The sequence below is a fragment of the Cygnus olor genome, chromosome 7 (assembly GCF_009769625.2).
Source record: "Cygnus olor isolate bCygOlo1 chromosome 7, bCygOlo1.pri.v2, whole genome shotgun sequence".
In the NCBI taxonomy this organism is placed as follows: domain Eukaryota; kingdom Metazoa; phylum Chordata; class Aves; order Anseriformes; family Anatidae; genus Cygnus; species Cygnus olor.
The window spans coordinates 15215046-15230333 of NC_049175.1; the positions used below are offsets into that span (position 1 = coordinate 15215046).

The window sequence follows — 15288 nt, forward strand, 5'->3', positions numbered from 1 at the left end:
TTGACCTTCTGCTCTTACGAATATCAGGGCTGATTTTTTAACCTGTATGGTTAAGATAAGGATCAGAAAACGGATATTTTTCTCTATGGAGTTTGTGTTATGTACTTTGTGTGGTTCAGAGCAGTTCCAATATAAAGTGTTATCACTAATCTGTAGAAGCAAGTCTAAATGAGGGTTCAGCAAGTAGGTATGTCTGATTAGAAAAGCGGTGGCTTGTAGAAACATTACAAAACTACTGAGAAAACATTAAAGAATATACACTGAGAGTTGAGTGGCGATTCGTCGCTTCCTTTTTTTGTTTAAGCCACAACCTGCTGGTGCTGCAAGTAATGCTTGTTGCTGATTTCAAGCAGTTGGAAGGGGGCTGTGACTTTCCGAAGGGATTAGCTGCCAAATTCTGCCCAGTTCTCCTATGAACGTTGGCTTCCCCATGACTTTGACCAGTGTCCCCAGCCCAGTGAACAAAAAGGAAAGCACCCACAAAGCTTGAATGCTTTTCAGTTGGAGTGTCTGCTGAGGAAGGAATCCTTTTAGTTGTGGTTTTGGAATTGAGGCCTTAAAATCCGGGGAGCCTGCATCCTTCTTTGTATTTAACCACACGTGTTCAGAGTGCTATCCCATACTTCAGACAGGCCTGCAGTACTGGGTGGTGATGTGGTGGTTAGGTGGGGATTTCCTCTTAAGCCAGGACGGGGTCTGTGCTCACCTAGGCTTTAATGCAAGGCCGTTACTGCAACAACTGAAGCTGGTAAGAAGAATGGGACCATCTGTTCTTTGCATTTACCTTTTTTTAGCTTCTCTTCATGGCAGTTGCAAAGAGCATACCGGTCTGTTTTAAAGAAACTTGCTGCAGTTAAACATTTTACTGTGAAGAGCCCGATTTTTTTATGAAGTGGAACGGAGTATTTAGTGGTCTTCAGCAGTAGGTCTAATAAAATAACAGAATCAGATCCACATGCATTTGTTGTTCCTATAGCAGACTTTCTGAGATTCTCTCCTGCTTACAGGATATTGTCTTAGGCAAAAGCTATCAATTTTAAGACATGTTTAATGTTTCATTGTATACTGCATCAGTAACTAGAGTACTTCCCAGAAATTTTGGTGACTTTATTTTTTTACATTTGAAGTTTATTTTAATTCAGTGGAGAATCAGTTTCAAACTATATCTCAGTTCGGTAAGTTATGGTCAGCATTAAGAGTCACTTACGCAGTCTCTGATGCCATCACCAGCTGGTACTGTTAGATTTGAAATATGTTGCTGTTAACTGTTGCTTGACCAGGATTTCCACAGGGATGTTTGAGTGCTACTCTGTTGAAGGAAATCCTGTTAAATTAGAATGTTCTTAATTAATTGCCAGTAGAACCAGTATATGTGTGATTCTCTTAGAGTGAGCAGTGTGAAGACAGACTTCCTCAGCTAATGAAAATAAAACCTCCACAACAAGAAGTAGAGTTAGCAATAAATGAGGTACTGTTCTGTCTCTTCGGAAATACTTTTACTCCTGAGAATTTTACTGCATTGTGGCCTTCCCACATCTGCAGAAAGGTACAGCACACTCCTGTTGCGGTCTTGGGCTCTATGTACTTACAGGTGTTGGAAATAAAGCCATAGGAATACAATATTGACAGTCCCTGACTGTTGCCTTTCTACAGGAATGTGAGTGGTACTATAATTAAGATTGGTTTGCATTAGGTAAAATGAAGAACAAATTACTTGTTGTATTCTACTTTTCATATTTGTTTACTTTAAGTGGTCCTTGGTAGTCAATAAAAAAAAGCAAAGCTATACATTCATAGTGGATTAGCATGCACTGGAAGGAGTATTTAGTGCTTTTGTGTTTAGGAAGTTTGAAAATAAGAATAGATCAGGTGAAGCTATCAGTGACTAACACTTGGTAGGGGAGACGTGGCTATTGGAAAGTCACAGCTATTAATTGAAAGGAAGTATTTTGCTTGACATTCAGAAATAGCCACAAATAAAATGAAAATTCCACTTCCCTGTCATTAGAAAGATGGCTGTTTGAGGGGGAGAAAGCGTCGTATCCAGGGCAGTGTGCTATTCCAGGAGTCTGTAGCAAGTACTGTATGTCCACAGCTACTGAGTTGTCTTTTGGTTTAACTCTGATGCTGATGGTATAGGTGGAGGCTATGCTGTACAATCATCAGTTTCTGTTTTTTTCTTACTTTATAGATTTTCCCAAACTCCTAATACTGATACTTTAAGGAATCATTTTGCACGTATTGTATAGCTTTTGAATTTCATTTTGACTACTTTAAAGGTTTAGCATGATTGAAACTCTTCTTGCTCTTACAGCCCATCTAATTTGTGTTTGGTATTTCTTTCTTTTCCTGACACAAAGTTTCATGGTGGGGTGATGTGTATGATGTTACTCATTTGTGTAACTGGACTGTAATTCTTAAAAGTAAGGCAATGCCAATTGGTAACTGTTCATAGTTTTATTTGGCTGAGACCCTTAGACAAATGAGTTTGTTTTTTAGGCTGAACAAGACAACGGTCATCCTCTTCCTGCCTTTGCCAATTTGCATATTGAAGTCCTTGATGAGAACAATCAGAAGCCTTACTTTACAAAGTCTACGTACGAGGGCTTTATCCTTGAATCCTCCCCAGTGGGAACAACGATCTCTGATAGCCAGAATCTGACTTCTCCATTACAAATCACAGTGTTGGACAATGATGTGGAGGAGGTATGTTTCTCTTTCTTATATACCTTCATACTGGTGTTTTTGTTTTTGGAGTTTTATTTTTTTTCATATTTTTCTGGAGACAAAGCTGTTTCGATCCAGATAAAAAAAAAAATCACTAATTGTGTTTGTTTTTTTTCATTATGAGTTCAAAAGGATTTTAAAGTGCTTCTGAACTGAAAAAAAAAAAAAGAAAAAAAGAAAAAAAAAGAAACTGTTTTTGCCCAGCTTTACCTAACTGTGTTCTGTTAAAATTAGTGGATGTATAGTGTGAGTAGGAAAAAAAAAAAAAAACGTTTTGTGAGATGAATGGATATGCCACATGGTATGGGGAAATATGAGAGAAAAGCTCAAAATGGTAAGAATAGATCATTTGGATGAACCAGAAGGAGAGGAACAGGAGAAAAGGAGGCCAGAAGTTCATTCTGTTCTTTTTTGTGCCCATATTTTGATACTAACATTGCTCATGGTACAAATGGAACATATTTGAAAAAGCAATAACCAAGTAATAACCATACCGAGTCTACATAGCTAAGTTTTCTTCTGGTCTCACCAAGGTTACTGCTATTGTGTCTTTTTTTCATTGGTATTTCTTTTTCCTCCATATACTGTTTCTCCAGCAGTCATCTTTATTCTTCTTGTTTGTTTCTGTTCTTCTGTTCTCTTGCTATATTCAGGTACCTAATGAAAGTGAAGTTGTACGCATGGGGTTTTTAGCAGAATAGTATATGCTACTACACTTTAATAGAGCTATTGACCTGATGGTCTGCAAGCCATCTTCTGTTCTTGAAGTTTCACATTTGATACCTGCAAATTCGTTAGTTTTGAGAAACACAAGGGGCCATTTTCACTGAAATCACAGAATCACAGAATCATCTAGGTTGGAAGAGACCTCCAAGATCACCTAGTCCAACCTCTGACCTAACACTAACAAGACCTCCACTAAACCATATCACTAAGGACTACATCTAAACGTCTCTTAAAGACCTCCAGGGATGGTGACTCAACCACTTCCCTGGGCAGCTCGTTCCAACGCCTAACAACCCTTTCAGTAAAGAAGTTCTTCCTAATATCCAACCTAAACCTCCCCTGGCGCAACTTTAGCCCATTCCCCCTCGTCCTGTCACCAGGCACGTGGGAGAATAGACCAACCCCTACCTCGCTACAGCCACCTTTAGGGTACCTATAAAGAGCGATAAGGTCGCCCCTGAGCCTCCTCTTCTCCAGGCTGAACAACCCCAGCTCCCTCAGCCGCTCCTCGTAAGACTTGTTCTCCAGACCCCTCACCAGCTTCGTTGCCCTTCTCTGGACTCGCTCGAGCACCTCCATGTCCTTCTTGTAGCGAGGGGCCCAAAACTGAACACAGTACTCGAGGTGCGGCCTCACCAGAGCCGAGTACAGGGGGACAATCACTTCCCTAGACCTGCTGGCCACACTGCTTCTTATACAAGTCAGGATGCTGTTGGCCTTCTTGGCCACCTGAGCACACTGCTGGCTCATATTCAGCTGCCTATCAACCAGTACTCCCAGGTCCTTCTCTGCCAGGCAGCTTTCCAACCACTCATCTCCCAGCCTGTAGCTCTGCTTGGGGTTGTTGTGCCCCAGCTGCAGGACCCGGCACTTGGCCTTATTGAACTTCATACAGTTGGCCTCAGCCCATCGGTCCAGCCTATCCAGATCCTCCTGCAGATCCTTCCTACCCTCGAGCAGATCGACACACGCACCTAACTTGGTGTCATCTGCAAACTTACTGAGGGTGCACTCAATCCCCTCATCCATATCATCGATAAAGATATTAAAGAGGACTGGCCCCAGTACTGAGCCCTGGGGGATTCCACTAGTGACCGGCCTCCAACTGGATTTGACTCCATTCACCACAACTCTTTGGGCCCAGCTACCCAGCCAGTTTTTAACCCAGAGAAGCATACACCAGTCCAAGCCACGAGCAGCCAGTTTCTTCAGGAGAATGCTGTGGGAAACGATATCAAAAGCCTTACTGAAGTCAAGGTAGATCACATCCACAGCCTTTCCCTCATCCACTAAGCGTGTCACTTTGTCATGGAAGGAGATCAGGTTCGTCAAGCAGGACCTACCTTTCATAAACCCATACTGACTGGGCCTGATCGCTTGGTTGCCCTGCAAGTGCCGTGTGATGACACTCAAGATAATCTGCTCCATGAGCTTCCCTGGCACTAAGGTCAAACTAACAGGCCTGTAGTTCCCCGGGTCTACCCTCTGGCCCTTCTTGTAGATGGGTGTCACATTTGCTAGCCGCCAGTTGACTGGGACCTCCCCTGATAGCCAGGACTGCCGATAAATGATGGAAAGCAGCTTGGCCAGCTCTTCTGCCAGTTCTCTCAGTACCCTGAGGTGGATCCCATCCGGCCCCATCGACTTGTGTACATCCAAGTGCTGTAGCAGGTCGCCAGCCATTTCCTCGTGGATTGTGAGGGCCACATCCTGCTCCCCATTCCCTTCCACCAGCTCAGGGTACCAGGTGTCCAGAGAACAACTGGTTTTGCCAGTAAAGACTGAGGCAAAGAAGGCATTAAGCACCTCAGCCTTTTCCTCATCTTTTGTAACTAAGTTTCCCCCCGCATCCAGTAAAGGATGGAGATTGTCCTTAGTCCTCCTTTTTGTGTTGATGTATTTGTAAAAACACTTTTTGTTATCTTTAACGGCAGTAGCCAGATTGAGCTCCAGATGAGCTTTGGCCTTTCTAATTTTGTCCCTGCACAGCCTCGCAACATCCTTATAGTCCTCCTGAGTGGCAGAGTAGTAGAGTGGCAGTGTAGAAAGATGCTTTCTACATCCTTGTCTTCAATCAAGTAATTTGCTGTCCTAAAAAACTGTTTTAAAGCCCAAAGTAATGTAGAATATCTCCTATCTATCCATTAAAATATCTCAGTCAATTCATGGGCAATCACAAAAATCACTTGGAAGGCAAGCAGAAATAGCTGGTGGAGATGGCTGTCAGGGGCTGGAACAAGCACACGTGGCATCAACAGCTGGCGTTACAGACAACTTCTGCTGCATGTGAAATACTCTTCTGCAGCAGTGCTTTTGTTAAAATCAAAGCAGTTCTCTCGTTTGACCAAAAATGTGGTATCTTGTACGTTGCTTCAGATGGGGATAAAAAAGGTGTTAGCATCAGGTGTATGTTTATATTTACAGCACTCAGTGTGATTCATAGTTGTATAAAGTCTACTTGTATAATGTATGAAGTCTGGTTTCCCTGAACACAAAAGAAATCGAATTGTAAGAATTAATGTCCACAGCTAAATCTTTTTGAAGCTACTAATTTGAGAGATTTTTCTCTGAAGGCTTTTTTAAAGGCTATGGTCTTTATTTGCATTACAAAATATGAGGCTACTTTTAGATGCCTTTTGCCTAAGCAAATTGCTATTCTGTCTTAACCCACACCTTCATGAAAGTGCTGGTAAAAACCCTTTGATTCAGATATGCCTGGGCGTAGAGACAATATTCTGGTCGTCTCCCTAAAAGGCTTTGTTACAGGAATCTGGAATTTTAGGGCACCATTTATGCCCACCATATAACAAACCTGTGGCCATTATAACTTCTGAAAAGCGTAGAGAGACTACTAATCACCTGAAGGGTGGAAGACTGAAACAGAGTAAGTCTGTTTGTGGGGCTGACGGACTTGAACGTCAGATGGGTATGGTCCAAAACTCAGAGCAGGGATTTTGGCAAGCTGGAGAGCTGGTTGTGATCCATTCTGCCTGGGTTGCCTCACTGCTGGCTTGGGAGGTGGACGGCTGAAAATGGTACAGAAATCTGGCTGTTCCTTATCTCACAGTGTGCTGCTGGCAGTTCTCTGTCAGCAAGTCCACCGCTGGTCCCGGAGCTGTGAGATACCTGCCTCAAGGCTTTGTAGCTGCAGTGGCCTAAGAAAATCCCACTGTGTGTACAATTCCACGGTGGTAAGTGAAGTCATTTGGCACAGCATGATGAGGGGCTGAATCAGTGGTGCTTGAAATAATTCAAAATTCTTTTAATTGAAAAGAGTTCAGTGTCCTAGTTCAGATGCTTGAATTTATTTGGCATTTTTGCACATCTGCGTTTGTTCTGGATGCTCTTCTACTTCCTGGTAGATGACATTGTTACGCTCTACAGGAATGGGAGAAAGACTTTGATGCCATTAACCTCCAGAGCTTTTTCAGGTTAGTAATTAACAGTGCTCTGATTAACCTAACTTTACCCTGGCAGTTGCACAGTTCTAACCACAAGATGTTTAAGGAAGGTCTGATGACAGAAAGTTCTTTGATGTACCTGTGTACTACATCATACAAGAGATTGAAAATTAAGATGATTTTGAATTCTTAAATGCTGAATTTGGACTGACTGTTTGAATGGGTCTGTAAGTACCAGGTTCTTAGTGTAACACATGGTGTTTTTATACTCCCTAACTGAAAATATTTAATCTCAAAAACTTCTGGTTAGAAAATAGCTTTTTTACTTTCAGTAAACTACATAATGGGGTTTGTAATGTAATCCTGGTATCTATGTTCTCCACCAAAAGTGTTTTTTGCTATTGGTGATGTCAGTTACATTGAATGCCTTAAGTTTTCGGGGGTTCACTGAAATTTTTCACAAACAGTTTGATGGCAGGGCTCCATGTTTTATCATTGTGCCTTCTCCATAGCACATCAACGTGCTCCTGTGAAGTTACCTCAATATTTGGATGTTGAATAGGGTGATTCGTTAGTATACTTGTGTTTTTGTGCACTATGAATTTCAACTTGGATGTGGCACAAATATTTATATTTTTAACTGTATTGCTATTAATAATAAAAAAAATCTATCCTTTCTGGAGCAGAGATTTCAGTTGGGAGTGCTAACCGAACTTAAGTAATCTCTGTCAAGTTTATCATTCTTGAACACAAGCTGCTTTATGCAGTTGATTAGAAGTTGTTAAATATTCCCATATCTCAGTGTTAGTAAGCCTGAAACTTCATATCTGTAGGAAATGACCATTCAAGAGCCCAAACATATTTCATAGTGAACTTATGTGGTGGGTTTGCACTGATGGCTAGCTAAGCTCCAGCATGTTGTTCTCTCACTCTTCAACAGAACAGGAGGAGAAAACATGAAAAGAAAGTGTATGGGTTGAGATAAGGACAGGGACAATCACCCCCCAGTTAACCATCACAGGCAAAGCAGATGCAGCATAGGGAGATTCATGTAAATTATTGCCTATATCTAGTGTCAGACTAGAGCAGTGAGAACTAAAAGCAAATTAAAAGCATCTTCTTGGTGAGGAACATTTTCCTAATATCCATAAGTTAATGAAAATCTAGTTAATGCACATGACACCAAATGCAGTATAGCCAGAAGTATCCTAGCTTAGGGTGTTTGCTAATTATTGAATAAGTTTAATATTTCAGTGTTGCATGATGAGTAGCTGCCAAAGCTTTCTGGACTATGAAATGATGTGGCATAAGGTGCTATTGCAGCCTCCTACTGTGTGGTGGACAGTTTGGGACAACTTGCTAAAGGTATTGCATAATAAATACCTGGTTCTGCTCTTTTGTGTTCATTCGTTGCAAATAGACTAACCTGTTAAAATATTTCAAATGCAAATTGAATTACAAATGAAATTTAAAGGGAAGCAAGGTCTTTTGCTCAAGCATTCAAGTGCCCATGTGCTTCTCCATAGCATGGCAAAACTGGCATTTGCAGACGTGAGGGACAAGTCCTTAAATTCACTGGATCGTTTGCATTTATTTCTTTGGCTGCTTAAGTTCTCTCTTTTGTCCCTTTCAGATAGCAATGTTTTCTGTTTTCTCCAGAAATAAAGATTTCTTCATTGTTCATTTTTAGTGTGGTAGAGAAGTAAACAAAAAACCCAAACAGATTCTGTGGGGGGAATTTGAGGGATTCTGACTGGGAGAAGCTGTTCAGACAAGTGGAAAAATGTCACAAGGCGCTAAGGTATATTGACGCGTTTTTGGTGTGCGATGGAGCTGTGTCTCTTCACAGTGCTGGCTGGCTGGGCTGTAGGTGGCGAGTAAACAGATGAATAGATTGATGACTGGAAGAGCTTGCTTAAATGAAGACACAGGGTAGAAAGATTAAAAAAAACTACAGTATAAATTTTTTTAAAAAAACAACCGGTTTATAATAGCACATTTATAAACCTCGTCAAATTCACCTCTTAGAAATTAGGAATGTTGAAAGGTGATGTGAACTTTGTTTCTCAGAGGCTTTCCTTGGTTATCTGTGGTTAGTTTGTGGCCTGCTTTGTTGTAGTGAAATTATCTGGAAAGGTTTAACATCACAGGCTAAACATTAGTTAGTTAACCAATAATGCATTGTGTACTGCAATACATTATAGTGCAACCTTCCTGTATTCATTTTAAAAGAAAAAAAAAGCATCTCAAGAAAAAACAGGAGTAAATCACAGGAAAGGAAAGCTTACTTGGATAGAATTTCTGAAATACAGTCTTAGTCTTAAAAGAGGAAATCTTAAATCATAACAACAAACTTTTCTAAATGATGACAAATTGCCAGCATTCTTTAAAGAACAGAATGTAATAATAAAGAAAAGTCAATTGTCTGCAAAACTGTCATCCCAGCAGGTTGTGGAGATCGGTGAGCCTAATCCATACCTCTCACCATCATCAATTAGCAGTCCTGCAGTTTCCAACGCCCTACATTGATTTGTTTGTATCATGGATTTCTCCTTTGCTCCCCTCCTGGACTTTCAGGCGCTCGGGCTGTGCTGCTCTTGTCCTGGTGCCTTGGCTCAATGTGGTGTGGCAGCGAGGCTGGGGAGTGAGGATTCCTTGTGGCAGGCTCAGCCCTGCTCACCTCGACATGCAGCAGGGAAGTGTATTTTAGCTTATGATTGCTCCCATGTTCAAGTCAGGACTGATCAGCACCATGTACAAAATGTAATTTTGAAACTGCCACCCCCGGCCCCCCAGAAGTGAGGACAAAATGGTGAAGATTTCTGGCCCTGCTGAGATGTAATACCTTGTGCCAGAGGAGACGGGCTGCAGTGTTGGATGGCTCTGTACCTGCAAGGCCACTTCCCTTAGGAAGGGATAAGTGTCAGTGGCAGGGCCATAACTGCTCGTTACCAAGCCTGGTAATTAGAGGGGAGGGAAGGGAAGGGTTGCTCTGTCTCAGCAACCTGAACTGCTGAGGGAACCTGGTGCAGATTCGATGGCTACATCAGGCTTCACTCCGTCGTAGCTGCATGTTTTGTTGAAGCTTGAGATCATCCTGCTGTGGTCCATCAGCTCCGGCAGAGGCGATCCATGCCCTTTCTTTCCAGAATGCTACAGACTTCTCTGTGCATACAGAGGTCTGCCTGCAGCTGCAGAGATGATGGTGAGCCTCGTCCTTGGGTGGAACCACTCTGTAATTTCCTGTTCCTGTGGCACCACCTGGCTCATTTCCACTTCTGTTAAATCATGCCAATGAACACGGATATGAGGGGGATGCAACTGCATGCATGTTAGCACATACAACAGCCATTCATAGAGTGTTGGTAACCTGTGGTGGTCTGTTCCAGCAGTCAGGCTGGGGCAAGCAATTGCCTAGAACTGATGCATAAAGAAGCCGAGCAAACTAAAATGAGTGGTGCCTTCTTGCTGGAATCAGATGGTAACTCAGGGTGGGTTAGTAAGTGCAGGTAAAGCTTATTAATTTCTGCAGGTCTTAGTGTTCCAATGGCTTCATTGTATTGGGGTAAATTAATGCACTTAGTAAATTGGGAATACTGATGAGAAGTTGACAAAAATCCTCTGCGTGCTTGTGCATGTTCTTCTCCAATAGTGGCACTGACTAAACATAATGTATTTGGTCTTCTAATTGACAAATCAGCAGAGATTATATTTTGTATTAAAGCAGTTCTCTACCCTCAGTTAAAAGTATGAAGAAAATGGTCATCTTAACTGTATCTTAGGCAAAAAAACAACGTGGATTCTAAATTCGCAGATTCTATAATTCCCTGTGGGAGTTATAATACGGTCCTGCTATAAAACTTCAAAAAATTAATTCGTAGATGTGACATTGCAAACAGACCTTTAACTAGAGCAGCACTGCCAAGTGCTGATATAATTAAGTAGTCTGTTTAAATGGCATAAATTAAATTAAACCACACGAGTACCTTAAGACCTAAGTAAACCGAAGCCAAGATGAGGAATTTAAACCAGTCTGACTGACGTTTACATAAGGCTCCTTGAGCCACTTGCTTCCTCACTCTTTTACTTCCTATGGGAGAGTACTAACTTCTGATACTTCGGGTTTTTGGGTTGGGAAAAGTGCTACTCAGTAACTGCCTTACTGCCTTGCATGCTGAATTTTGTTGAATCTCTTCTAGAAGCAGAAAAAATGCTGAAGGAAAGGTTTTAACTTTCACGTCCAAAGAAGCTAATCAGCATTCACATCCATTGCTTACTACTTGACTGCCAAGGTGTTTACTGATACCACACAGTGTCTTGATGAATAAAGTCAGGGTGTGTGGCAATTTGTGCAGCACTCATTAGGACACGAAATTGATGTCATGTTTATAAAGTGTACCAGCATGTGTTCAAAAGCATGAATGTGTGCCAGCGTGCCTTCATAAAAGCAGCTGTGCAGTAACTGTGATGCCTCTGCAGATGCGTACAGCCCAGGGCAGGGTCCCGGGGCAGTGGAATATGCTGCGCTTCAGCGACTACATCAGGTTCCTCTCCAGAACCTCTTCTACCAGACCATTTTCTCCTTTTATGCTTCCATTGTCTCTGAAGTTGGAAGTCAAACTGGGTAGGTGGTTGCTCAGCACCCTTGTTTCTAGAGAACTTGTGGAAAATTTAAAAGAAAAAATTAATTTACATGAAAGTGTCTTCGTAACAAATGGAAAGGACAAGGGGTGGATGAAAGGACAACATAACTTCTAAATGTAATTTAAAATTCAGGTTATGGATTTTCAATAATATATCCAGAAAAGGAGAAATGATGGATCTGTATCATCAGCCAGCAATACCAAAGCATCCTAAATACTGTTTTACTCTCATTTTTTCCTGGTTGCTTGTATCTTCCACTGTTATTGTTTGAACTTGTTTTGCAGCCGGTTTTCTCCCCAGAGGAGGGTTCTCATAATGCTGCTGTCCCTGTATGTCACTTCTGCGACACTCCAATAGTCACGTTACAAAATATTAATTCAGGAAATAGACTTCCTAAATGTAACAGCCCATTAATATCACTATTTCACTATTAAACCAAACAAAAGAGAAAGAGAAAGTAGGAATATTATTTCTCTTTCTCTGGGATTTATAAAGACAGGTTTTCTTTTTTCTTTCCTTTCTGAATCTTTTTTTTTTTTCCACTTAAGAAGATAAAAATGGAAATCGTAACTTTACCATATCATTTTTTTTTCTTGATTTGTGTAGGATGAATATCTAATGTTTCCTGCCTTCTGGAGCTATTCTTTCTGTCTTTGAGTTTCTTGGAGTCCTCAAGGAATTAGTCTTTTGTATATCTGTCCTATTTTAAAGAAATGCTGTGCTAAGTAGTGGAAGCACTGAAGATGCTGGCATTTGCTTCGTGCCCTCTCTCAGGAGTGACTCACTTGTGTGAGGAACAAAAGACGATTTTTCATAACTTTGGTTGACTCTTCATTCAGGAAGGAGCATGGCCCAGAGCACCTCAATTCGGAAGCAGTCTACAAAGCGTTGCAGCACTCTGTACAGTCACACATGGGCCTCAGCCCTTCCTTTGTACAGGAACCAGGGAGGTTTTGGTGGTGACTGAAAGAATTTGGAATTGAAGCATTACTCAGCTTCTGTTTGCTCTGGTTCTCTTACTAGGATTATGACATATATTCCTTCCAAGTGGAGATGACAAATGGCGAAGAGATTTTTTTGCTGCTGTTGGTTTTAAGTTGTACGATTGAGTATCATGTAAATGGTCTCACTTTAAAGAAATAAAAATGCTTAAGGAGAAAAAAAATATTCACTGTGTGCCTTGCACAAAGTCTCCTCAGACTGGTTGACCTCTGCCAGGTTTTGCATTTGCTCAGAATTTAATTCTTTAATTTTAATTCTTCTTGGGTTGTGTTGGCCTAAGGAGTTGTATGGCTGAAGTCATCGTGAAGACTTCTCAGGAGGCTGCTTCAGGTTGTTCTTAGGCTACCTAATGGCGATGTTAAAGATTCAGGAGAAATGCTCCAAATGCAGTGCCTATCTTGTCTGGGCAATCTAAGCCTCTGGGAGCCTGGAGGGCCATCTCATCAGGCCCTGCAGAACTCATCTCACAGAACTCATCTCACAAGAGCAATCAGTCTGATGGAAAACCCCTTGTCGATGGCACTGGGAATCTCACTTGTTTCAGCTCTGCAAGACGGTGCATCTCAGATTTTTCCAATGAGAGACACAAGTGGAAGAGCCTTTGTACTTTCACCCAGACATAAGGCAAATTCTGGAAACATCTCAACCAAACAACTCTCTTCCGTTGACATTTTGGTGCAGATGGTTCTCCACAAGAGGAACATTGGAAAACCAAGATGTGTCATTTAACTAGCCTTATTGCTACAGCTTTTTGGAGACAAGCCCTCACTAGGAAATCAGGAAGCCTAAGCACTTCTACTACTCTTGACCTTGCTGTCTGTTTACTTATGAGTGTGATAACCCTGTGCTGTGTTCCTTTCTAAGATGAGAAGACTGGAAGGTTTTTGATAAGCTAGTAAAAAAATTCAGTCTGCGTTGCCTCTAAACTAAACCATGGGCTTGCTTGTCTTGTATCATTGTGGCTCATAAGTTTAGCTGTCTGGTCCCTGGTGTCCTTATGGCCTGTGGGTTTATCAGGCAGGATGTTGGGATGTTTCCATTACCAAGTCAAATACTGACCCATGATTCATTGCTTTCCACGCTAGGTGATGGCAAAGACTAATTGGAATAATTACAATAATTGGACAGAAATTGGACATAAATTTTAAGGAGCTATATATTTGAAAAATGTTTTATAAGTAGACATCTTCCACTGTTGTTCTTTGCTATCTAACAGTCTTATGTCCTTAATCCACACTAGGAAGTGTATGAGAAGATTATGTCATAGAATCACAGAATGACTTGGGTTGGAAGGGACCTTAAAGATTTAGTTCCAGCCCCCCTGCCATAGCCAGGGATGCCACCCACTATGATAAGGTTGTATTTTTAAGTTCTTTTGCCTGTTCTGATCCACAGCTGGCATTTAATTTTTTGCATTCACAGCACTGGAGGGGTTAGGCAGTGCTTAACCTGGGTACAACTAGTATTTCGTTACCAAAGCAAACTCTTTTCTGCTTTCTGGCACCACTCTCTGATGCGCAAATCCCTCCTGGAGTTGGGGGTGTCCTTCCACAAATCTGGGAAGGGAAAGATGCCCAAAGTATGAACTGCTCTGTAGAGCTGGGGCTTCTTCTGGCTCCCCTGGAGAATCTTAACAGCCAAATAGTATGGCCTCTGCTGAGTCCTTGGGGAAGCTGGAACACTACAGGACATGTATCAATGTCTATTCATTCTGGATGGTATCATGTGATTTTGGTGTGGTCTTAGTAAATTAGAAAACTGTTTTCTTTAGAATGAGCTGTAAGCTTCAGTGAGTGGAAAGGAGAAACAGAAATGTAACATTAACGTCAGCATAGGCCTTCAAATTTTCAGGGACTTCTCCAGAGACTTTCAAGCAGAACAAACTCCAACCCAGGCTTTCTTTATTAATAATGCATTGGAGCACTTTTTGTGTCTCATATTTTTGTCTGTAACCATTTTTTTCCTAAAATATACTTCTTTTATGATCTTCATCATTTGCAGGCTTGTATTTCTTTACTTGTTTTCATTTTATGTCATTTGTTTTTGTTTTATGTCTTTCATCAGGTGCCATTCCTGTAGGTATTGGGTATTACATTTGCAAAATACATTTGTGTTTGAATTGTGTGGTTTGTTTATTTAAGTATTTCTTTTCCCCTGTCCTCCTTCATCTTTCTCCACCCCGTCCAAGTTTCTGTGAGACTTGGACTATCACTTCTTTCCTGAAGCCTGCAAAGAGCTCTTTATAGACACTGGGATAAGTTCATCTGGGGTATAAACCCATGTAACTCAGAGGAGTTGTACCATGGTTTTGTTTTGATTGCTTTGTGCTCATTACATAGTTACGTATCTCTATACAACACTTCAGTATTACAGAAAGTACTTCTTTTTCCTTTTAGAGGTACCTGCTAATAGGTCTGAAGTATGCAAACCATACCAGGTTTGAACTGCATGCTTGAAATGGTCCTTTCAGGTTGCATGTTTGCTCTGTCTGGATTCTGATAGTTTTCTGCTTAAAATTATATGCTAAACAATTTATCAGAGACAAACCAGTCTACATCACCCCATAATACAGTTAGGGATGGATGCTTAAGTCCAGACCTATCTAAAATAATAGTTTAAAAACCTAAAGTATCGGAAATTGCGTTGGTGACATGGATGGATTGTTTCCCGCAATTACATTCTCTCACAGTATCTGCCAGGTGGAATGTGCACAGTTCAGTCAAGCAGGTTTTCTTTTAGCATAAGAGTTGTTAAAAGTGTAAAAGAATACCAATACAAAGATTAAGGA

General features: G+C 41.2%; 1 protein-coding gene across 12 annotated transcripts in view; it reads left to right on the forward strand.

The window, feature by feature from the left end:
- PCDH15 (protocadherin related 15) overlaps nt 1-15288 on the forward strand; it is a 738374-nt gene that overhangs the window by 534668 nt on the left and 188418 nt on the right. For all 12 annotated transcript variants that reach the window (XM_040563492.1, XM_040563503.1, XM_040563491.1 and 9 more), the window contains one exon: nt 2500-2706. In XM_040563492.1, the coding sequence (XP_040419426.1) occupies nt 2500-2706 (207 nt within the window). The remainder of the gene's footprint in view (nt 1-2499; nt 2707-15288) is intronic.